Source organism: Taeniopygia guttata, chromosome 3 (assembly GCF_048771995.1).
Source record: "Taeniopygia guttata chromosome 3, bTaeGut7.mat, whole genome shotgun sequence".
Classification (NCBI taxonomy): domain Eukaryota; kingdom Metazoa; phylum Chordata; class Aves; order Passeriformes; family Estrildidae; genus Taeniopygia; species Taeniopygia guttata.
The window spans coordinates 97,117,162-97,141,678 of record NC_133027.1 but is presented as its reverse complement, the minus strand read 5'-3'; the positions used below and the strand labels follow the sequence as shown (position 1 = coordinate 97,141,678).

General features: G+C 37.4%; 1 protein-coding gene across 15 annotated transcripts in view; it reads right to left on the bottom strand.

The window, feature by feature from the left end:
* The window catches only part of CDC42BPA (CDC42 binding protein kinase alpha), a 181,699-nt gene that overhangs the window by 24,503 nt on the left and 132,679 nt on the right, over nt 1-24,517 (bottom strand). For 7 of the 15 annotated variants that reach the window (XM_030268948.4, XM_032747408.3, XM_030268942.4 and 4 more), the window contains 15 exons: nt 22,292-22,397; nt 21,541-21,689; nt 20,352-20,443; nt 17,775-17,851; nt 16,570-16,617; nt 12,597-12,635; nt 9,310-9,429; nt 8,517-8,597; nt 6,393-6,498; nt 5,505-5,641; nt 4,718-4,857; nt 3,748-3,829; nt 2,405-2,621; nt 1,517-1,579; nt 55-648 (listed from right to left, as the gene is read on the bottom strand). In XM_030268948.4, the coding sequence (XP_030124808.4) occupies nt 55-648; nt 1,517-1,579; nt 2,405-2,621; nt 3,748-3,829; nt 4,718-4,857; nt 5,505-5,641; nt 6,393-6,498; nt 8,517-8,597; nt 9,310-9,429; nt 12,597-12,635; nt 16,570-16,617; nt 17,775-17,851; nt 20,352-20,443; nt 21,541-21,689; nt 22,292-22,397 (2,051 nt within the window). The remainder of the gene's footprint in view (nt 1-54; nt 649-1,516; nt 1,580-2,404; nt 2,622-3,747; nt 3,830-4,717; nt 4,858-5,504; nt 5,642-6,392; nt 6,499-8,516; nt 8,598-9,309; nt 9,430-12,596; nt 12,636-16,569; nt 16,618-17,774; nt 17,852-20,351; nt 20,444-21,540; nt 21,690-22,291; nt 22,398-24,517) is intronic. The other 8 variants (XM_030268945.4, XM_030268951.4, XM_030268953.4 and 5 more) reach the window with 4 other exon arrangements.

Genomic DNA, 24,517 nt, shown 5'->3' with positions numbered 1-24,517 from the left:
GTGGACAGCACCAAAGACACAGACACACACACACACACAGAGAGCCCAACTCACAGCAAGAAGATGGAGTTGCGGGCCACATCAACTCTTGCTGCCTGGATCTTCGGCCCTGGCAGTCAACGTAAACCCCGACGCTGCTAAAACACAGCAGGTATTCTTTATTTGAGATCTCGACTGCGCAGATGGCATCGGTTGGCTGCTGTGAGATAAACGAGAGCGTGTGGTCGTCCGGATGGAGCAGGCTGTACGGGCTGCCCTCTCCATGGAGGGGGTATTTTAGGAAACCTGACTGGTAGCCCACACAGAGACGGTCACTGAAGATGGACATCCACTGGACGTTCCCCTGCACCTGGATCTCCTTGATCTTTTTGTGGCGCGTCTTGCTCTGATTTAGTTCGTAACAGAGCACCTGCCTTTTCATGGCTACACACAGGCAGGTGAGGGCTCCGTGGCGCACGTGTCCTGAAACGATTGCCTGGCAGCCTTTGGTCTCTGCCAGTTTATAGAAGTCAGTCTCCCTTCCATCCAGGGCGGCCATGGGGAAGAGCCGCACGTGGCGGTTCCGTCCTGAGATTACAGCAATGAGTTGCTCGCTCGGGATAAGCTCGATCTGATGAACCTTCTTATTGTCACCAACACGGATAATCTCTGCAACAAAAATCAAAACATCCCCCCCACACAAATTCAAGTGAGTAATGGTGAAGTGTGAATTGATTATAATATGTATTTGTAAAGATGAACTAGGAAAGAAATCCAAGAAATCCCCTTTATTGTTTCCCTGCAATATTAAAGAGTACAGAATCAAAACTAGTATTTTAATAACACCAAATGTGACAATTCTGGATAAACCTTTAGCTTTTCCTCCTCAGAAATGGGAGGAGCAGATCTGATGCAGTAACAACAACTGTATTATTTCAGTATTAATTTCAAAACCAGTTTATAGCAAAAAACTACTGAATAAAGGCAAAGCCTCAGAGCTGAAATATACAATTAAACATGTCATTTGTTGAATTAACTTGGGCAATCTGTTAGTACATCTTTCAGAACTGCACAGACGTTTTCATTTCCAGTACCAAAGAGGAGGTTGCACAAAGTATTAAGCCATGATTCTTGCTGAGGTGCACAGCAGGAAATTCAGATGAGGGAGGTTCCTGCTGAATATACAAAGGAAGTGTTTCACTGTGAGAGTAAATTGCAACATGCAGTCCAGAAAGATCATGGAACCTGTGTCCTTGGGGATTTTCAACACCCAACTGGGTAAAGCCCTGAGCAACCTGGTCTGAAATCAGTATTGAACCAGTTTGGGGCAAAAAACTTCAACTGCATTCCAAAAGCTGTATTTTTGTTATTGGAAAGGATACCCAAACCCGAAAGCACACAGAACACCTTCTGGTCTTTCATGGAGCTGTCCAGCTGATAATATAGTTAATAATGAAAAAACCATGAAAACAGAAGACTGAATAAGAAAAAGATGACTTGGTACTAGGGAAATTATTAGCAGTTCCTAGTTTCTTACCATCTTTGGTGACATGCACAACAAACAACCCTTCTTCATTCCCCAGAGCTATTCTTTCATGGTCTACAACATTAAAGAAAAAAATTAGTTATTTGTCTTTGGAAGTACTTTATGAATCACATAAACAATAGCAGTAATTCTCATTAACAGAGACAATTTTTATAATATATTGAAATAATTGTATATAAAGGCAAACCTAATATAACCATGTATTTTAAAAAATTGGCAATCTCCCAATCTTTCAAATTTCTGAAAAAATAAGTATTTTCCCGTTTCTTCTGTTAGTTAAAGTAACAGCTAAAAACAATTTTTAACAAACTGTTCATACAACTTAGGTCTAGTACCAACTTTTAACTAACTATATTATTGTATTGAAATAATTTACATAATCAGACTTTAACATATTTTGTGCAGTAGTATTTCAAATAACTAAATTCAGCCTCTGATCTTACATTTTCTCTCTGGTCCTACCAGCAGATTTTAAAGTGAGTGATTTGCACCTACTCTCTAGTGCTAATTGTGCCCAGTTAGGGAATTATGTTTACAGAGTAACAAAAGATGAATGTCCAATTCTTAGTCAAAATTATTCATAATTATTCAAAATTAGCCATAATTATGAATCTTGGTGAATATATATTAATATGGGTGAATTATTTGTGATTATGAATATGGGCGAAAAGAGGGAATACCCATAAAAGACCTGGCAAAAGTGCTGGGTACAAACTTGCACTTTTCTCTTAGGCCCATACACATTTCCATATGGGATAAAACCACTGCCTATTACTCTCTGTTCAATAGATAACCATCTAACACTTTTCTTTCCCCTAAGAAAATAATCCTTTTAGCATATCCATTTTTCTTAGAGCTTTCTTCTTAATAACTTCATACCTATGATTGCTGCTGACTGTGTTGTTTTGATGAGGGGCAAGGTGCTGTCATAAGCTTCTTTGGGAACATAGACCGAGCGGTCTTTGAGTTTGTTCTTCTTCAAGATCCTATGCAACTCGTTCAGCACGCCCACCCACTTGCTTTTTTCATTCTCACCGTCTGCTAGAATCAGGATTGAACACTTGTTACTGGATGCAGAGAGCTGGGAGGCTGTAACCTGCAAAAAAATCCAAACATAGTTTTAAGTCATAAGTGATAAATAATTTCCTCATGAGTGTTTTTACAAAGGAATCAGGTGCCTCCAAGTGCCCTTTCAATTTGCTGTCTGAATTAAGAAGTAAAAATTTCTCTTCAGTTGATAGAAAACACTCTTATCTTAATCAAGAACCCACAGCAGAAAAACAGGTGTGAATACAGAGTTGGCGTTATTTTAAATGCATTTGTATATATTTTATAATTCAGGAATGTCTGCTCTGAACAAGGTAGTCAATTGTTTCTCATAGCAATTTTATAACAAAAAGCATTTTTTGTAAAGCTTTGTGTATTTTTAAGAGCTATAGATTTCATTAATAATTTAATGCAATAGAAATGGTTTTTATTGAAAGAATGTTCTGTGATCCTTTTCTTGCATTTGACAGAGCTATTATAAATAAAATGGAAAGCCCCTTTTGTACGTTTTATCTCCTCTCATCCCACTGAGTGATGAATAGTCTAAAAACTGGAAAAACAAGGACTGAAATACAAAGGCACTGTAAAGAAATTATAGAGGAATTGATAAGACATCAAGGAGATTTCACTGAGGTCAAAGCTTTAACAGAATATCTAACAAAAATAAGGATATTAGAATAAGCCAACGATGGCAAAATCCTGATACCAGATACTAGACATAAACTTTGATGAGCATTTTGCACTAAATTTCTACACTGACTATCTGATGAATGGGAGTTTTCAGATATCCAATGAATACGTAAAAAAAGAAAAAAAAATTAAGACTTCATCAACAACCCAATCAGTTAAATTGAGAAGCAGAGGGCAACTTGAGGAAATGAAAATGTACAAGGTCATGATGAAGAATTTCAAATGACTAAGAGGAAGTAGAGGAAAATACATCTTATTGTGAAGATTAAAAAATACAACCCACATGGAGATGAATGCTTGTCTAGATGTACCAGTGCTATTTTTATCACAACAATGCTGTATGTACAGATGCCTATGCACTGCTGCTATGGATTCCCAGGGGCAGAACTTGCCAAGGAAATAAAATACTGGCAAGCTGTCACACCACAGATCACCCTGTGAAACTCTGCACGTCTGGGTTAGTAGGGTCAGGATGTAATACTCACCCTAAAGATACAGGGGATATCTTTCCGATTTGCATGGATGACATCTGAGGCCAAGACAGAACTCACTGAGAATTCTTCATCCCTTGTGGAGACCATAAACATAATTGGAAAAGAGTTAATGAGCAAAATCTGTATAATCTGTATGTTTGGATTTTATTTTTCCAATAGCCTTGCTTAGTGAAGGACATAACAAGTCAGCACCGAAATCTGGTTTTTAAAATTATCCTTCCATCTGTATCTGAAGATAAAACTCATAAATGCAATGTTGAATAACTAATTCCTGGTAAATGCTGATGGAGATAAATCTATTCAGATATTCTGTAACTGCTTTTACTCTGCATACATTAAAACCTTTAAAAAAAAGTCCAATTTAAAAAGTAAGTGGAACAAAGAACACCTCTCCAACTCTCATAACAATCCAAACTCACCTAGAAGCTATAACCTACAGCAGTTCGGGGCTTCCTGGATGAACTAACTTAGATCAGAGATGAGCTTTACTTAGTTGCTATATTAAATATTCTCAGCCTTCAGTGAGGCTTTACTACTTCAGTAGTACTGAAGACACTGGGAACAAACTATTCAGCCCTTCTGAAGCAAAAACTGTAATATATTTACCCTATAACAGAGTTTTATGTCCTTCAAAACTCTACTCAACCCCAAAATGGTATTATTTTTAATTCTTTATTCATTCCAGATCTTCTGCACAGCTGAACAGATGCTCTTTGCACATGATGTAGTAATGGAAGTTTAAATATCCATATAGAAACAAACAAGTGCAGTTCAGGCTAACTCCAAATAACTGCTAACTGCTGTTTTATTTTTTTTTATCCCAGAAAATTAGTGCCTTTCAACATGGATTACAGGGTTTCATAAAAGTTCTGGAGCTTGCTTAGTGATTTGACAAAAAGGAAAAGCAGAACAAAACCTCCCAGTGCCTCTGCAAAGCTCCCACCAGCAGCAAACCTCTTACCTCATGTCTATGACCTGACTCACTACCACGCTGGGCTGAGATGCTTTTCCTTCTGCTACATCATACAGGAAGAGTTTAAAATCACAGATCACTGCCAGCGCTCTCTGCCAGCCTTTCTTTACTCCAGCTGGCTTTGGGACCTTTAGAAAAATAAATTCTGATCACCTCTCTGTAAGTTTAGATGCAATCAAACAGCACAAAAATCAGTTTGCTCATCTGGGCTGGAAAGTTTTAATTCAGTGATGATGTTAAGCAACATAAGCAAGAGCCCAGGAGCAGTAAGACCAACAATCACAGAGAGACAGACAGGCAATATACTACTTAATAAATTAATAGCATCACAGATTCTCTTTTCTCATATCACAAACTCATTCAGAGCTGTATTAACAAACATGAAGGAAAAAAAAACCTCATCTCTAGTTGGCCACAGAATTATGGCCAAAACTTTGTTAAATAAATCTTTTAATATTTCTGTGCAAATATCCACACCAGTGACCATAGACAGTACTAGCAGAAAGACTCAAAAAACTCACAGGGCCTGGAAGATGATCTGATCTCCAGAGATGGAACTATTCAAGACCAACCAAAAGCACACTGACCAACAGAGACGGAGGGAGGACCACTGCTGACAATGCTAAGAGTTGCTGTGTGAAAATTTAGATCTTAGTTTCCAAACTGCTACCCTAAGATGTAATTGAATCTATCCCTCCTGTATTCAAAGTAATACCAGCTCTGGAAAACAATGAATTCAATGTAAGTGCCCCAAATGCAGCTACCTCCTACTTACTCGGACATGTCCTTCATAAGCTGTTCCTATGCCTTTCTGTGGATCTATTCCCAGAGGTCCCTTAGTCTGCTCAGGGGGGATTGGACAAACTGCTGGAGCCTTGTCTGCACAGGTCACGTGGCAAGAGAATCCACACACTTGTGAGGACGAGAAGAAACAAAAAGATTTGATGGTTATTTCTTGTGCAATGAAAAAGTTGTGACAATTTACAAAGAAATCCCCTTTCCTTTTTTGACCAGCATCTGAATAATCTCACTGAACTTTGCTACAGACAAAAATATAAGTCTGCACACAACAGAAGTTCATGTTTTTATCTGCTCTAAATCCTGCATTTCTCTTTTTCAGATAGTTTATGAATACACCTGCTTTCATCCCGATAAGAAAGAGCCTAAGATAATCTCTATGATGTCCTCTAGGCCCAACTCTACTAGTAAACAAAAAACTGGAACATCCTTTAAACAATAAGCATCATTCTGCATGCATACAAACAAGAATAATTGCCATTCAGTACCAATTCTAGTACTGGCATATTCTTTCTGGAATAAGCCACAATAGATGGCTTAAATTTTGTCATGCAGCATAAAGCAAAGCTGGTGTCAATATACCTGACCACTCAAGGGGCCACCTGTGGCCCCTTATTGCTATTTTGAGTACATTGAACTAAGCTCTTCTACCGCCAACTGGAATAAGAGTGTCCCCAGATAACTGGGCAATCTCTTATGTATGTTCAAAGTGCTTGGCTTCTACTGTTAAAGACTGAAGCATGAGAATATACTGTTATTCAAAATATAAGCAGAAGACTCCTGCATCACCACACTACACCTCCTGTGCCACTTGCATCTGTAAGAACTTCAGTTCACACTTGTTTGTGCTCTCCCGAGTGCTTACCTTCACAAGTACAGCCCTGTCGTATCAGACCAACCATCAGGGATGTGCACTGATTGCATTTTGTTGGTGTGTTAAAGGATTTCACTACAAATTGGTGAGCTTTAGGCTGTGAAATGAGCAGAGGAGGATGTTACCACCTGTAACGCTTCTCGAGTACAGTTATTTCTTTCACAGACCAGAGTGCATAAGTGCATGTCATAAGGCAGCTTGTTTGTGTTTGCTGAAATGAGATCTAGGCCAAAAAAAATTCCTTGTAACTCTGCCCACTGTTGATAATTTAAAGCATCCTCTGTAAACAAGGCCATGGAAACTGGACCCTGTGTCAGAACATGAGTTTGCTTCCAGTGCAGATAGAAAAGCTGCCCAAGTGATTCTGTTACACTTTAGAAATTGAGTATGTATAATCATGTGCTCCGTGGGCACCTGACTGTCACCAGGTCAACCCATAACAGCATTTTCTAACCTGCAAATTCAGTGCTCCTCTGTCAGGAGTACTGCCTTAGTTAAAAGAGCAGACTTCTTCAAAATTTTAAATTTAATGCCAGAAAGCCTTGACAGAGTCCCCTTTTATGGTGTTTAGCAAGGGCAATTCAGAACACCCAATATAAAGGCAAGAGCTGAAGTTGATAGATGAAGTTGATTTTGAAAAGGTTTCTATTTTTTTATTATTCCTTGGGAACACAGAGTAAGTGGTTTCATTCTCTCCCTCTCCTCAAGGATGGCCGTGCTGATGCTGCTATATAAAGGCTAAATGCCTATGTAATGTGGCAGGAGGACTCACAGATGGCCGTATATAAAATCCAGGAAGCTGCTTTGCTTTCCTATAAAAACTCCCCGTGAATAACTACTGGGGAGAAAGGCCAGATCATAGGGTCAATGCAAAGACTGTCCAAAAAAACCTCATCATGTACATGATCTCAAACAAGACAACTTTGCAGACTACTTTGGAGAGTAGGTATGTGAAAATTTTACTCACTTCCCTGCTTTTCAGAGCATAAGATATCACAGCTAAGGGCTCAAACTTATCCATATTTAATGACAGCTTTACTGTCACAATAGCAGCATTCTGTTTCGAGACTTGCAGGGAAATAACACTCAACTTTAAACACTGATGCAATCAAAAACTAAGAAGGTTCTTTAGGGGACATAATAAATTATAAAGCAAATCATTACCTACTGAGCAAAATGTTTGCAAAAATTAAATAATGTAGAGAGCAAAGTCAGTTTCACATAATTCCAAGTGCACTTCAAGTATTTTTTTAATTGATCTACTAAGATGCTGCCAACAGAACACTGTCTGCTCAACATTTCTAGCTCTCCTTTATATAAATGAATCTTCTGCTACTTTGCAATTTATCAAAGTAGAGAAACAGATCTATTTAAAAGGCTTACTTCATTATTAGTTGCAGGAAAAACTGTCATTTTTAAATATACAGAAGATCCCTAAACCTTGAGTCATTTTCCAGACTTTCACAACATTTTTTTTCCTTTAAAGCTTGCATTTATTCTTCATTTGCTTGAATAGGCATAATCCACTGGGAATTAGCATACACTGGCTCATTCGGCAGCAGCAAAATGATTTCAACAACTGACGGAAAATCAGTATTTATGCAGGTAAAATCCAAAAGACAGGAAAATTGGAAATCTCTTTCTGTAGTGTTCACTCTGCACTGCTTAAAAACAGGCAAATCTGTGGTTTCATTTTTAGGGATACTATTTGACTTTTCTCAAGAATAAGCATCTAGTTAGCACAGACATGCTAATCTGAGATTTTCTTGTATGCCAAGAGTAGAAAGGTATGTTGGTCAGACATATGTCAGCAAACACTCTCTTGTAGAATGGCACTTTCCTTTCTTCACATTCTAATTCATTTACCTCTTTCTGATGTCCATACTACTGTTTTTCCTACAATCAAATGCCTGTGGAATTCCTAGTGCAGCTTGTCACACCCCATAATGTAAGAACCAAGGCTTTTAAATTTTAGAGGGCAACCAGCTTGCACATCAACACCCCTTCTAGGCAGCTCTGCTAAGATCAGCGTGATAACCAGGTCCCCTGAAGCTGTAGCCCAGGAGTGACACGCTGCCCTTGCTACACAGGAAGTGTGAATGCTTGGCAGGGTACCTTTGGTGCAGAGAGTCCCGAGCCAATATACGCTGTCCTCATGGTTGGTGTGTGCATTGAGCGGGGAGGATGATCTGCAACCTGAACAGAGCCCCAAAGGACCAATCAGACATCAAGAACACACTACCAAAGAAAGCCTGGATAAAGGAAGAAGAGTATATTTTCCCACCCACCCCATCCCCCAGTATCCAAACCATGAAACCAAACTGATTAATGCAGGACTCAGAAAAACAAATCTTATTTCTCAGCAAGATTCATCTCCTAAATGTCAAAACCAACTTCACATTATCTGAAACATTTGACTGGATATTTCCTAATATAAAATAACCCCAACATTTTTTTTTTTTTAACAGGGAAAGGAGATAAATTATTATATAAATGTATGATTATAGTTTCAGAGTCTGGCTAACATTTTATAATAACAACACTTTCAGCAGGGCTTTAAAGTGTATTTTCACAAACTACATTATCACATAATCTTTGTGCCAACATTTCTTAAATTTTCATAACTGAAGATATGTTATGAAGAGAGACCATAACTAATAATTGAATCATAGTTCCCATCCCTCTTCAAGCAACCATATGTGAAAATAAATAAAACATTCCCCAAAACCCAGTTCACCACTAGTGCAGAAGGCTATTACAAAGTCCTAAACAGTCTTGCTGCAGAAGAACAAGCTTTACCCTAAACAAAAGATTTGCAGTAGTCATTTTTATACAAGTGAAACTGTTACTCCTTAAAAAAAAACAAGAAAGACAAAAAAAGGACAAATATCTTTCAACACTAAAGTACCTCAATTGGTTCAATCTCACTAGCTGTAGAGGGAGACCTTGATCTTGAATGGAGGTGAGACTTGCTATCTTCATCCCGTGATGGAGTATTAGACAAAGTAAAATTCTCAACTGAATCAATCTAGGAGAACAAGTCAAGAGAGGAAAAAAAAAAAAAAAAAAGAGAAAAAAAAATCAAAGAAATAAATCGAAGACATCATTAAAAAAGAATTCTCAACTCTTACCAAAATAAGATATGGGAGCAGTAGAATTCCTAAGAGAGAACTGAGAGGATAAAAATTCAGTTTTAAGCAACTTCCTAATTAAAAGCAACAAAATGGAATGAAAATTGTTGCATGTAAACACGCCAAGGCTTCTGCTGAGAGGTGAGCACATGCATAAGAGCTGCTAGTTCAAGGCCCTGATAACCACTTGAAGACACTTGGAATTCAGCATTTTTCAAGGGTGAATATTTTCTAAATGCTACTGCGTTTTGTCCACTGGTAGCAGGCATTTCTTAGAAGTGAATTTCCACATAGCCCATGTAAATTCCTGCAAACATATTCAGGAGAAAACAAGGAGAAAAGGCAGAGCAGTGTATATCCTGATAAATATATTCACAGAGAACTGAGGGGGTTTGGCACCCCATGTGAACTACAGAAACATCCTTACCAGGAACACAGATTCTTCAGGGAAATGTTTTCCTAGTCCTTGATACATAGAATGAAACTAAACCCAACACAGAGCTACACTGAACAAGGCACATAAGCACAAAAAGGCATCTTCGGTAACAAGTCATCTTTTGTTAGTAAGCTGAAAAAATCAGAGAAGGCAGGATTCTTCCATGAAAACAAGACATCTGTGCAAAGTTTCCTATGTAAAATTATGTTAGGAAAAAAAAAAAAAAAAGTGAAAATGCTTTTTTTCACTAATAATAAAAGTAAAAGCTGCAGGCCTCCAGAAGGCTGCATGGCATGCCTTGATTTTCTGGAGCAATGCTATCATCAGTTCTCCATTGCCAAGGATTTGCCTAGCTTGCAGACAAACTAAAATATGCAGCCATGTTTACAGAAAGCATTTGAACATTTCAGTGTTTCTCATCTCATTTGCCACTAACAATACCAAGAATTCCATAAGCTTTACTGCTTTTTGGGAATCAATTATATTGCCAAGCCAATTTTATACATGCACATACAGTCTTGTTCTTCAGGAGCTCAGTCATGGTAGCAAACAGGTGCAGTTGCTAGTAATATATATATAATTTTTTTTTTTAATTTAAATAGTGAGTTAAGTTTGGTGGCTTCTAATTTTACCATACTCTTCCAAAAAAATTATCTGGTGGAGAATGCTCATCAATTTGATCAGCTTAGGCATATTAACATGCCTGCAAGCATTTCTGAAATGAAAATGGAAAATTCACACACTGGGATACACCTGTTAACTACACACAGATCATGTGTTTCCAGCATTAAGGCAAAAAAGTAGCAGTAAAGCAAACATTTTGTGCTCAGATTTATCAGACGCAAATAATAATTGAAAGCTTTATCCAGTATTAGAAACACTGATGCCTTAAGTAGTAAATCCTCAAATCCAACCTGTTTCAATTATTTTGAACTTTTTAATCCAGTCTAAACATGTGAAAACTTGGAGTCCACACAAAGACTGTTTAACCTTCAACAATTCTACCTCCTCCTTAAAAATGTTACTAAAAAATAAGCCCAGTGAGTAACTACGGGCAATTTTTTTCATAGCAAGAAACAGACACTCCTTTTTTTCTACAAGTTAAACTCAGAGATCTAATCTATCATTTCATAAATATTTCCAGACACTCCAAGGGCTTTCCCTTTCAAAGCAGCATCTGAATACCAAAGAATATTCATGGTGTCTATGAAAAAATGCAGTACAAGCCTGATATCAGTGATTGAACCTTCCTGGAATGTGCTACAAAGCCTTTGTGGTTGAAGACAACTGCTGAAACAGTAACAAATGCATTTTCACTTTACTTACAAACATAAAAACCCCACAAAACACACAGAACCTGATCCACCACTGCAGAAGGGAATTTAATCACCACCTTCAGTGCAGAAACAAGGGCCTTAAGCTGTACTTGCTGCAGTGATCTTGGGGTCCCAGCTTTAATGAGAAGAACCAAGTACAAAAGCAACCTGACTCAACTATGGTCAACAGTTTAGCAAGACCATGTTAACACTTTTCAAACTGGTTTTAAAATAATCCACTGGATCACCCAAAGCACTACGAAACTGCAAGAGCTTTGCTGTCTTCCACAGGACTCTGCATGTCTGAGCCAAAGCTGGCCAGTGTATAACACATCTGGAGGAGAGAGAACTTCTGAACTGGAGCCACCACAAACAAAAACAACCAGTTACTGTAAGCTTGCCTGAGAGACTCAGCAGTGTGCTTTGAACTGCATGGGTAAGGACATTATTAGAGCTCTTGGGCAATTAGAGCATTAGAACTCTTACTGCTTCTTTATTGAGCATTCAACAGAAATGCTGTGTATGTTTACTTATCCCTTCCATCATATCTGTATAAAAGAAACAGAAGTGGCAGTATGAGATTAAAATGGACATAGCATAACTGGTAGGAATTCATCCTCACTGAGTCTGTTTTGATAACACATGTAAACAAATGCTTAAAAACCCACCTTGATTTTTGAAACACCATAGACCTTTCCAGCTTAACCAGCTACAACACAACCATCTCTGTTTAATTTGTATTAATTTTTCCTATCCTCCTTGATGCTCCATTTACTCAATTCCCCACTTCATGTTTATTTATCTTGGTACTGTGATATTTTCTATCATTTGCTGTGATGTTCCTCCCAGATGCCAAACTGCCTTTCTATGGGCAATTCCCATGACTTAACACATGCCCTCTGCTAAGGGCAAGGAAACAAACAGACCCTCATTTGATGTTTGCTCATCTTCCCAACCTGCATCTGCCTGATCAGTGTCCACATAGAACTTTCACATTAAAAACAGAAAGCACCCAAAGCACCTTCTCCAGTTTCAGAGATATTCTACTCATGGGTTCACTGAAAGGAGAAAGCACCCAAAACATCTTCTCCAGTTACTGTGAAATTTTGCTCATAGGATTGCCAAATGAAATAATCCAAAAAGCTTTGAGCCCACGGCTGTAAAACAACAAAAAGCACAGCAGCAGCAGCAGCAAACAGCAGCAGCAGCACAAGACATGCAGTGAGGTAAATACACAATCCATACATTAAACATAGGCATGGACACAACAGGCAAAAAATAAAGGGCCACATAGAGTAAGACAGCCTCTTACACGTCTGCCTTTGTTAGCTGGAATACAGGAAGGAGAGCGCTTTAACAAAGAAAGGAGGAGAATATGTTACAAAACCAAACAGTGACACATACATCACCTCAGAATTGCTCACTCTATCTCCAAAAGTAGTGCTTAGACACACACAAGCGTGTTCACTGTTACAAGTATTTTAAAAACAAGCTATTCTGGGCCAACAAGAAGGAAGAAACATTAAAAAAAAAAAGGAACAGCTATTCCAAGTCAACAGTCTTACACCGGACTATAGCAGTAGAACTGCAGACTACAATGCACCATTAATTTGCAGTTGGCATCTCTCTGGTTGAACAAGATGAATAAAGTCATCTATTGGAGGCACACTATGTCCAATTTAAAGTATCATTATTAACCAGATTTGCTCAACTTAATTATGAATGTGCAGGTAAGGTCAAGGCTCTCACGACACACCACTATGACTTATTCAGTTCAATAGTAAGAATTCAGAACATCATTTATTATTCTGTGGATACTTGCAGAGTTCAGATTTGTTTAGTCTAGCCAAAGCCCATGGGGACTGCATGTGAGGACAGACTGCAGAAGGACTTAAGAATTCTATTTCTAATTCCTAATGTGTTAGCAACAGGACAAAAAATAGTATTGTTCAGCATGTGGGAAAAATAATTTTGTCAAGGGAAAATGGGATTCCATTTTATTGCTGTGAAATAATCACAAATTCACTCTTAAAGGAAACGAGTTGACTGCTTCTCACAGCTACTGAGATACATAAAGATCCACCTGGCAAAGAAACAAAACCCAACATTTCCATTGTCAGACACTTCTGGTGAACACAGGAGACTTAACACCTAGACAGTGTTACTGAAACAGCCTGCAACACACAGGAGAAACAGCAGCAGGGTTTAATCTCTTACAGTCACTGGGGGTCACCTCCCTCTGCACCAAGACTGGAATTCAGGGACTGCAAGCACACTCCTACTGCCCTGTGTGCAGAAGACATCCCAGGATTGTTTCTGAATGTGTGGGCTGACACAGCTATGAGGATTTAGGCACTAGTTCTGCCAACCTGACCCAGCATCTTTTTAAGGCAGGAACCAACAGCGAGTGCTGCTCATCTGAGTAGTGAGCTACCACTTTCTCCTCAGCATCTGCAGGCTACAGAAGCAGCAAGACATCTATTTTTATTTCTCACCAGCAGAAATTGCAAAATTACTGTTTTCCTCATTGGAAAAATTAGAATTAACTCCAGTCATTCAGAGAGTGCTATAAATAGCTATGTTATTTGGATGGCAGACACACAAGACATATCCACCCTAGGAAACCCAGTGCAGTGTGCACATCTGTGTGCTGAACAGACTTCAGAGATCCTGCAAGGAATGCCCTGCCACTGCATCTGCACATTATTTTACACACACTCTGTCCTTCCTTAATGAGGCACAGAGTCTGAAGAAACAATCCAGGCCAACAGAAATATTTACTTGGGGTTCTTGGTTACAAGAGAGGCTTTCCTGAACCCCATGCAATATTGCAGCACTGCATGACCCCGACCTGAGGACTTCTAATCCTTCCTTGGTCTTAACACAAAGACCCTAATGAACCCTCACATCTCTCAGGTTTGACTGAGAAGTTAATTCTTCTGGAGATGCTGCAAGAAACACTGCCCTTCAAGGTAACCACTACCATTAAGAGTAATTGGGAAGGGAATGGAGGTCACATCCAGTGGGCAGGGAGATTTAATAGCCTTATTTTAATTTAAGTCCATCTAATGTATTGATACTAAACCAACTCAATGAGCTAAATCATAAATAACCATGCATTTAGATAATTCAGACTATGAATTATGATATGAATGAATCAAGTGATTGTCCCATAAATCAAAGATGCAGAACTGGCTTTCACAGCACAACTGATGACATTACTTTTCATCTACTAACACAGATAACAGCTTTCTCTCTTTCAAAGAAAGACAGAATGTCTTGTATTTCTCTGCAACGGTGCTCTTCCCATCTTTGAGCAGACAACTCTTCTTTTTCTGCAGTTTTGTCAGATGAGACAGAATTCTGCCTTGGTGTTAGAGACATGAGCCCCTGGCCAGTCCAGCCCAGAGATGATCTTTGCCCAGTGCAACTGAGAAAAAACCACTCCTGTTGGACTCAAATTGAAGATGGAACAGAGAAAGTTTGACTCCATGTGCAGGAAGCTAAACACAGTACAGGCAAACAATATAAATATTAATACCTGAACCTTTACCCAAGACTACAAGGTCTACAAAGATCTGATCTGGGTGGACCAATCAAGAAGAATTGCTATGAAAGGATGTATGCCAGCAGTTGAAAATTACTCACTTGCATAAAGAAAAAAAAAAATAGTGAAAATGCTTGTGGAAAAAAAAATGCTGCCTTCTCAAAAAAAAAAAAACAAAAACAAAAAAAAACAAACAAACAAAAAACCCCCCAAACAAACAAACAAACAAAAAAAAACCGCACAAAACCAAAAAAACCAAAAAACCCAAAAAATAACCAACAATAAATATGGAATAAAGTACTGAAGTCCTTCAGAAGTAACTAGAGAGCAACGAGGAAAATATCCATATCCTAAGCCTCTCCTTGCAAAATAGAACATTATCAGCAACTGCCACATATGTTCTTTATTTCTCTTTTAATAGGTTTCAGGGGAGTGTTTTAGATACTTTTATAGATAAATTTCTGTTCAGGAACCTGCTGATACAAAAGAAGTGTTCCTAATATGCAGGTAACACAGAATATGTTTTCTTTAATCCAGATAAAGAAAATAAAAGTATTATTTGTTTTTTGTGCATTTACAGGACAGGAAACTGTACCTTTTTTTTGCTCTTTGTGTGTTTGTGTGTAAGAAAATTCCAACACTATCAGGAAGCCAGAAGCTTTCTGTATGCTATATAAAAAAGCATGGAAGTGCCTTCTACTATGACATCACAGATGAACCTTCACATTTTGTCTGGGGTATAAACCTGATTTACAAAGAAAAAGCATCCAGAAGAAAAGCATTTTTTCAGAGTATGTAAAAGGAGATGAAAGCAGCAGAAAAGGCTCATATACCTCATCCTCTTTGCTACACCCTTCACAGCAGACATTTCTCAAGCAATATTAACTTTATCTAATTTCAATGCCAATAGGATTACACTGTGTTAAACACATGTATAAATATGTGTGAATGTATGAATGTATAATATGTATAAACACATCTACGAGCACAGACACACACATACACAATTATTCCTACAGAACTGTAATGGATGGGGCTCTATACACCTGGATTTCAAAAATTTTATTAATAATTACTTTTATGGGCCTACTACTTCAGTTTGGAAGAAATATAATGCAGTCAATTTTCAGCTTTTAACTCAATTCCCTAAGTATGCAATTAGTAAATGGGAATATTTAAATAGTTTAAATATTTAAATATTTAGAAGTCCTGACAGAAAACCTGCATTTCAAATGGCAGTAAAATGTAGTAAGTTCACTTCAGTCATAATGAAAATGACTTATCACAATGCAGACTAAAAAAGAGAAAATATTTTATTGGAGCACACAGAAATTAACTGTATGGAAGGGAAACTTTTTAAGAGACGTGATTAGAAAATTTATGGAAACAACTCATGATAAAGGACTAATATGAAGGAAAGGAATTAAATACTGATGTGCTGATGATTTTGGAACTGTTTTTCACAGGCCATATTATTAGAAAAGGCCTAAAAGCAGCTTTTCCCCATCAGAAAAACTGTTTCCAATTAGGAATTCTTCGCCTGCACCTAAAGAAAAGCATTTCTTTCAAAACAAAACACCTACCTATATAAATAGGTGTAAGAGTGCTATTACAGAAATACTTTGTTCTCCACTGCACTTGCAGATTTTTTAAAGTTGACTGCATTAATGTTTGAATATTCCAAATCAATCAACTGATCTGTTATTGAGGGATTTACTGGGTTGAAAGTCAGACTTACGTCATCCATAAAATCAATCAATGAGGATGAAGAGGAGGAAAAGGAATCCTATTTTAATGAACACAGCAGTAAAAAAAAGAGAGAGAGAGAAAGAAAAGGATGAAGAAAACTGTTCAATATAAATAAAAGTGCAAAAATAAAGACCTGTAAATAACCAGTGGCAGTAATAGTTACCTCAGTAAGTTTTTATTAATTGCCTTTCATAGACAATTAATTAATGTACTATCTGTAAAGAAACCAGTACTTTTTCAGTGTTTACTCAATAAAGCATTATTGCTATACTCTCAACAAGATCCTTATACTGAAATTAATTTATAAGATAAATCATTAAAAAGGAAATTTAAAAACCATGTTAATTGTGAGGACTCCAAGAGAGAACAATGAATTAGTGAACACATAATGAAAAGAAAGAGAATTTTGGGACATCAGTAACAGCAGGGATTATGCTCTTTCATAGCTAAATGTGATGATGCTGTATTTGCATCAGGAAAAAACAGGCAAACTTTAGATTAATGGCTAACTGTAAAGGTGGTGCCTTGTATCCTCTGAATTCAGTTTGACCAATATTTCACCTCAGCTGTTCTTTTAAAAGAAAGACAATGCTTTGCTTACTGTTGATTAGAAAAGAAGACAATAAATCTATAGTATTGTTTCAATTTTTTCCTGCCAGGCTTTCTACCTATTCTGGTCTTTTGTCTAGAAGTGACAAAGGTATTAAACAGAATCATTTTTTTAAAAAAAGGATCTGTGGAGAGGAAATGAATAGCAATTATCTGAATTTTACAGATCTGTGTAAAATGAACAGATGATGAAAACAACCTGATAAACAGCACTAATGACTTCATGGGATACAATCAAGGATGATTTAGTATTTTCTTGTTTTTACCAAACCACTGCCTTCATTACTTACATTACTACATTGTATTTTTCTGAATACAAAGAAAAGCCATTGAACAACTATGCTTTTCATGATCATTGCAAAATCAGGCAAATTTCTGAATTCAAGGTTTGAGACAGAATTCACTGTGATTATAAGCATACAAGAGAAGACAGCCAGCACTGTAAACAATAAATAATTATTATACACAAATATTATTGGTGCAATACAATTAAAATGCAGGAGCAAACCCTCAGCAAAAATGCACAGAATCTGCACACAACAGCAGTTCCACTGACTAACAGAGTTAGAATAGCTGTGCACTTACTTCAAATTGATCCAGAGCAGAGGTAGGCGCATTCAAAAATGCCAAGAAAGAATTCTGTGAGTCTTGGTGCTTTACACCTAGAAAACAGCAGCAAGTTTATAAGCTACAGAAAATACGACCTTCTCATGGAGGACCTTTGCCTTGCTGAATCAGAATTTTGAGTGTCCACCTGAAACACCTACACATTTTGAAATAAGCTGCACATATGGTTTATTTTCCAGAGTAAATGATTGTCTATTGGACAAGCACATATTTAATCAACCTTTCCCAAGCTAGGATGTGTGTGGTGTGAGCTCCATGTGGAAACATGCTCTGTGTCCATGTCTGTTATGCAGAGGGCACTGGTTTCTAAGGTGCCTGTGTCCATTTGCACCACACACTAATGCAGCAGGTGCCACCCCTGCCGTGTTGACATGTGGGATGTCCCAGTGTGGCAGGACAGCTGGAGCCAACAAAAACACAACATTTCCAAATAAGATGTGTTCCTTGAGCCATGCTCTGTGCCTGCCTGCCACCTCTCCCTGCTGAGTGCCCAGCAGTTGCACATTCCTGGGTGCAGCTTCAGATATTTCTGTCACACCACACATCGAAGCGATGCTTGGCCAGCGAGTGGGAACACTGCGTCCCCTGGAGCTGCAGGGACTGCCACACTTCAGCTCCTACTTTAACTTGCTCCAACTGGCATTTTTTATTTCTTCTTCTTTTCTAATTTAAGTTGCTGTGTACAAACTCTATTCTTCTCAATGCTACAAACACATTGTATGCACATACATGTATTGTATTTATTATGACCAGAGCCTGCAGGACTGTGTGCATCTAAAGACAATGACGCTATCAAAAGTTACCTATTTCTTTTTAAAAATGTCAGTGTCTTGCTCTAATTAGCCATATCACCCTAAATGTTTTAAATATAACCCACAGTGAATAAAGTTACAAAGAACACTTTCCACTTTAAAATATAAATACACTGAAATCACAGTAAAATCCTAAAACCAATTTTCAAACTACCACCACCTTTATGGAATACTCTCAGCAATCTTTCCCCCACCTGTCTAAATTTCTCGAATATATTTATAAACAGGAAAGGATTAGGCGCTAATCCAAATAATCCCTTCCTAGAAATCAATTTCCACACACTGCAAGTTACTCTACCACTGTACCTTGACTACATTTGAATCTTCTATACAGTTCATAATTCAAACAGCAATATATTTCTTCTTTTAAGAGAAAACCAAATCAAAGGTGGTAACGATTTAGGTTAAGGTATATTTCTATCAGACTATCTGAATAATTGCAGTAGAATATTACCAATATAATTCTGTCAAGAAACATGACTAATGTTTCCCTGAACAGTACTTTTTTTGCTTGCTTGTTTTCAGCAAGGAGTAAGTGTTTATTTCACCAGAACAATAAAGTTTTAAACACTGGAAAAATATGAATTATAAACTCATAGCATTATTTAACACAAAGGAGGATTTCAGAAGTCAAGAAACCATGTATAATATTTAAGGAAGTTCAAGAACATATAAATGAAACCTAAACACGACTAAGTATTTTTGTCTCCAGGGAGATGCTATCAAGAGCTTCTCTCCAAGCACTTGGAGGAAGCATAATCCTGGTATCAGTGCTAAGCATCTAGATGAGTGATCTAAGTCTTATTGCTAATTGCACCATTTTTTTAATGTTCTGTATAGGTTTGAATTATTTTTACCAGTCAGTCAACACTGGGAAGCCTATATATAAGAGATGAAGTTAAACTCCAATACTTTATTGACCAACCAGCCATTAAGTTGGAAAAGCTGAACAATATTTGACATCCCAATGCAGCAATTGTTGCCAGGGTATTTAAATTCTGGAATTCACAGAACTACAGAAAATTAGGTAATTCCATTTGGCCTGAAAAATACTTCTTCCCATGTGGCTCATAAGATACAAATATTAGAGCTACTACAGAAACTGCAAAGAATCAGCCAAATCATTATTCAACTCTGAATGATTTTTTTTTCAATGCAGAATTACCAAAAAAGTCTCTTCTCCCAGGAACAATGCAAAATAGTGTTGGACAGATACAACAGTAACCCCAGAACATCCTCTTAATACCACAGCAAAGCACTCATGATGCGGCTGCAAAGCCTATCAATGGAGCTATCCCAGAAACAAAGAAATTCTATGAATTCCTCTGCAGTTGTTTATTCTCTGTGTAGACAGGCCCAAAACACTCAGAGATGAATAACACTATGATCAGTATTGATGTCTAAATACCTTCACCCATCATAAAGGAGAAAAGGTTAGAAATGTATCTATATTCTAACAGTTTTCTGGCAGTAAATCACCATACACAGGCCAAATAAAAACAATGCAGTATCAACTCAAATAATGCCTTACTGGTTCAAAGGTACCAACAAAACTGAGGCATGTTACAAGTCTCAGAAGTGCAAATGCAACTCCTGTAGGTACATCTTGACACACAAGTGTGCTCATATGTTGGTATCAGATTTTAGTTTCAAGGTGACACTTGATTGATAAGATACACCCACCAATGTGATACACTATTTACTTGGATATCAGTTGCCATACCCTTTTCTGATCTAAGCTCTTCTGTCTCCTTTTTCAGCCTTTCGATGTCTGCCAAAAGCTCCATGTTCTTCTTCTCAGATTCTTGCAATTTACTTCAAAAGAACACAAAAAATGTATGTAAATATTGAGAACCCAAGATACAAGTCACTCTTGTTCCTGATGTTCTCAAATACCAGAATAAATCTACTGGGACCTGTTTAGTTTACAGAAAAAAAGCCATTTATCTATTAAATAGGTTCTAATTTCTAAGTAATTGTGTGACCTTGTATTCTGTGAATGAGAAAAAAAGACTGTATGTATTTTTATGTTTGAAAAAGCCCTGTTTTTCATTAAAAATTATTTGCTAATTAAGTACCTGTGATAGTAATAGATTCAGTTGAACTATTTTTTTCTGTTCCTTTACAGTTAGTTGTTCCAGTGCTTTCTGACTCACAGCTGAGAAGTAACTCTACTCTGCAATTTCAGCACATTTCTCATTCTTGCCTGTCAAAGCAAACACTGGTTCTCCTGTTCTTATAGAATTTCCAATGCTGCCTGTCATTACATTACCTGTCCTGAAAAACATCCAAGGTAGGTGAACCAGATGTTCCCATTTTACAGGTAACACACTTGAATCTCAGCTCTGTCCTACTGCTTTCCTAAAGCTGCACGCAGTGCTCTGAGCTGAAGCTGGACACCTAGAAATGGAATGACTCCCTACCAACCCCTGTTTCAGGCATTACACAACTCCATTGTGGGGATGGTGAGGTAGAAGTGAGAGGTCTGAGGAAGGAATAAAAGAATTCATAATAGTCCATTAACCATTGTTACTTCTTACTGTGCAAATAGATATGCAGTAATTAACTTTAGTCAGCTAAGCCAGTGCAGCAGTCAGCAGAATGGAAAAGAATATATTCTAAGACACGAACCCAAACAATGGATTTGGATATGTTATCACAACTAAGAGAAATCATGTTATTAAAGAGAACGTGTTCCCTCTGAAAGTCTTCAAGATCTCAACTTTTCCCAGTAAGTGCTCAGCTGTTCAAACAATAAAGAGAGATGTTGCGTTTCTTTCTCATCTGGGTGTAGGAAATTGGCATATCATTAAATGATCAAATTTCCACAGACAAGACAGATAAAATAATGATTTGATGACATTTCCTGGGAGGTATCAAAGTAAATTTGCATGAGAACAATTCAGTCTTACCACTCCGTAGAGATACAGGAAGCTTTGACTTTGTTCAGCTCATCTTGAATAGCCTGTTTGGCCCGGATTTCAGCATCAAGAGCAGACTGAAGCTCCAGCCTTGCAGACATATCCAGCTTTGCAAAGCGCCGCATCTTCCAGGGCATGTCCTAGGAAAGAATCAACAAATTAGATTAGAAAAAGTAGGAGGCAAGGAAGTTGTTGAGGAATGTAACTACCTTCAATAATTACATTTCCCAGTCTATTATGTCTTTAATGTATGAGTTCATTAATTCCAAAATAATCTAAAATAAAGAGCAAAATAATCTAAAATTAAGTAGTAGTTCTCTTGAACTCAAGTAACAAATTTTATGTTTTATGCCAATCTCTAAAGCAAAGAGATTTTGTGAAATCTGGTTTTGATGTGTCTCAATTCAGATGACAACTATGAAGGACATCCACACTTCACAAGTGAAAGACTTGACAAGGTTTTCATGAACGAAAGCATGATTTTCTTCAATGAATTAATATCTGATTACAAAGTAGCTACTTCAACTATAACATAGATAAAATCACATTATAAAGATATTGGTGTTTAATGAATTGATAAACAATACATTTGTTATGTGGTTATTCAGAAGCTCTAGGAAAGCTTAAGCTTAATTGAAAATTAACATAGACTCTACAGAGGGATTATTGCTGCAGCTGAAACTATCAAATCAGTGTTTTTTTCAAACAAAAAACCTTCTGACATATGGAAGTAAAATCTTACTGTAGCTCTTGCACCCAAACTGGAGTTCCTCAGGGCTTCCAGCTCTTCTGTCATTTTAGAGGCCAAAGCTTGAAGATAACCTCGAGCATCTTTTTCATCACTTACCCTAAACAATTATACAAGAAAACATCAGGCTTTTTAACCAAAGAAAAAACAGAAGTCATTTCAACAAACCAACAACCAGAAACAGATAAATACAGAATACAAAAAAAAAGTCATAAAACATCAGGATAAAAACAACAACAAAAGCCCAAACAGAAAACCACACAGAACTAATTTTTGCTGCTTTGTGGAGTTCCATTAAACAATATGCATCATTAAGATGAAGACTGAAAACTGAAGTACTACCTATCAGCTACCAGAAATTGAGACTGTGACAGAAATCTTTCAAATTATTTTCAGGGAGTAAATTAAGACAAAATTCACAACCAGTAATTAGCAATTAAATTGTCCAGATAACATTGGAACTCGTGGTTAACTTTACTGTAGCAAGTGACTATGAGAACTAGTAGTTAAACAGTGATGTTACTTCAAGAAGTGCTAATTAAACAGGGAGAGTCTACTTTTAATGTTATTAAACAGCATAAGCCAGAAGAGGCTGTCTCATCCACCGAGCTTGTTTTCGATCCAGACATGTTTTCTGAATGTAAAGACAACAAGGAGGAGACATGCCTGTTTTTCAGATTCTTTGATCATCAGTTACAAAGAAAGAACAACAACTTTCTGTGATTAATCACAACAGAAGGTTCTTTCTTCATTTTGCCTCAGGTGTTGACATAGAAAAGAAAGTTGCTAAAAAAATTAACTCACTGAAACTAAGTAACTTATGAAAAACCTAAAACAAACAAAACAGAAAAAAAACCCAACACCATTCCTCCCACCTCATTTCCTTACATGCCTGGCTCTAAACATGTTCATTTTGCCCACAGAAGAGCAATCCCTGTTCTGCAACACCACGTCTTATGCAAGTTCCTGAGCTGCCTCAGAGACCAGCAACACCACAGCTTGATCACAGTTCAGTCTTATCAACACCAAACACTGAAATGTTTAGGATTTCCTCAAAGTACTGAGACTCAGACAGCTTTAAATAAAATGTAGGAAAGTGGGAACATATTTTTTTTTCTATTTCATGAGAATTAACTTATCATTGCTTCCTGATATTTAAAAGTAACTCTAACTCTAAGTCTGTTGGACTGGAGATGAGAGTTCTCCGATAGTCAATTTTGTTTTGCAGTGACCTTCCAGGAGGAAGTGATTCCCCCGAGGCAATGTAAGTTTTTCTGGTTAATACTACAGGGTTCATACACACACAGAACATGGAAATGGTGCTGCTTCCATGTTTACCATTAATTATTAAAGTTTCAACACAGATTTATAGATAGCTGCCAGGAGGCAAGGAAGACGGGGAGCACATACTCTGAACTGTCATGGGCAAGGGAGGAACTGAAGAGCTTTCCCACAGTGGCTTTAGGGCAAGATCACATCATGATAGCCATGGGCTAAATATCTGCAGGTTGTGGTGACTTTCAGGTGTGCAGTTTAAGGTTTATTTAAGGAAGACAGACTACTGTAATATGGAGGAGCCAATAGCAAAATTAGCAACCATTTCCCACAAATCTTTTCTCACACCCAACATGAAAACACAAGTATTTATTGGGCTTTCTCTTCTTTGTCTCCTGCTTATAATTTAATTCAAGAGGTGGGGAGAAATCTAGGAAAACCCTACATGTCCTGACTATTAGTTAGTGAGAGCTTTTATACTAATAAGTCCCTGTTTTTCCCAAGTACATCAGAATTCAATGGAAGCAGCATACCAACTTCTTTTCCCATAACATTCTGGATGACACATTTTGACAACCAGATAAATATAATCTGAGCCTACACAAACCACTTAGGCTGTAACAGTGGGCAAAGGATGTGAGAAGTAGCTAAAGATGCTTTTTGGAGGTAGTGGGTGCATAATTAAATACACTGTAAAGAGAAAAAAGCTTAAGCAGGAATAAAAAGAATGTGAGGCTCTCAAGGTAAGAGTAAGTTTTCCTGATGTATGAGGAGAGAAAGAGATTTATGAATCAGCATTTAGTTTTCTCTATTTTTAGAGACACATAAAATCTTTGCAGAAAAGAAAGGGTCCAATTTCTATGTCTAATTTTAGGATGTCACAGAGATTCTTCCTGATGGAAGGTGAGGAAACACTTCCATTATTTAGTTTATGGTGCACAGAAC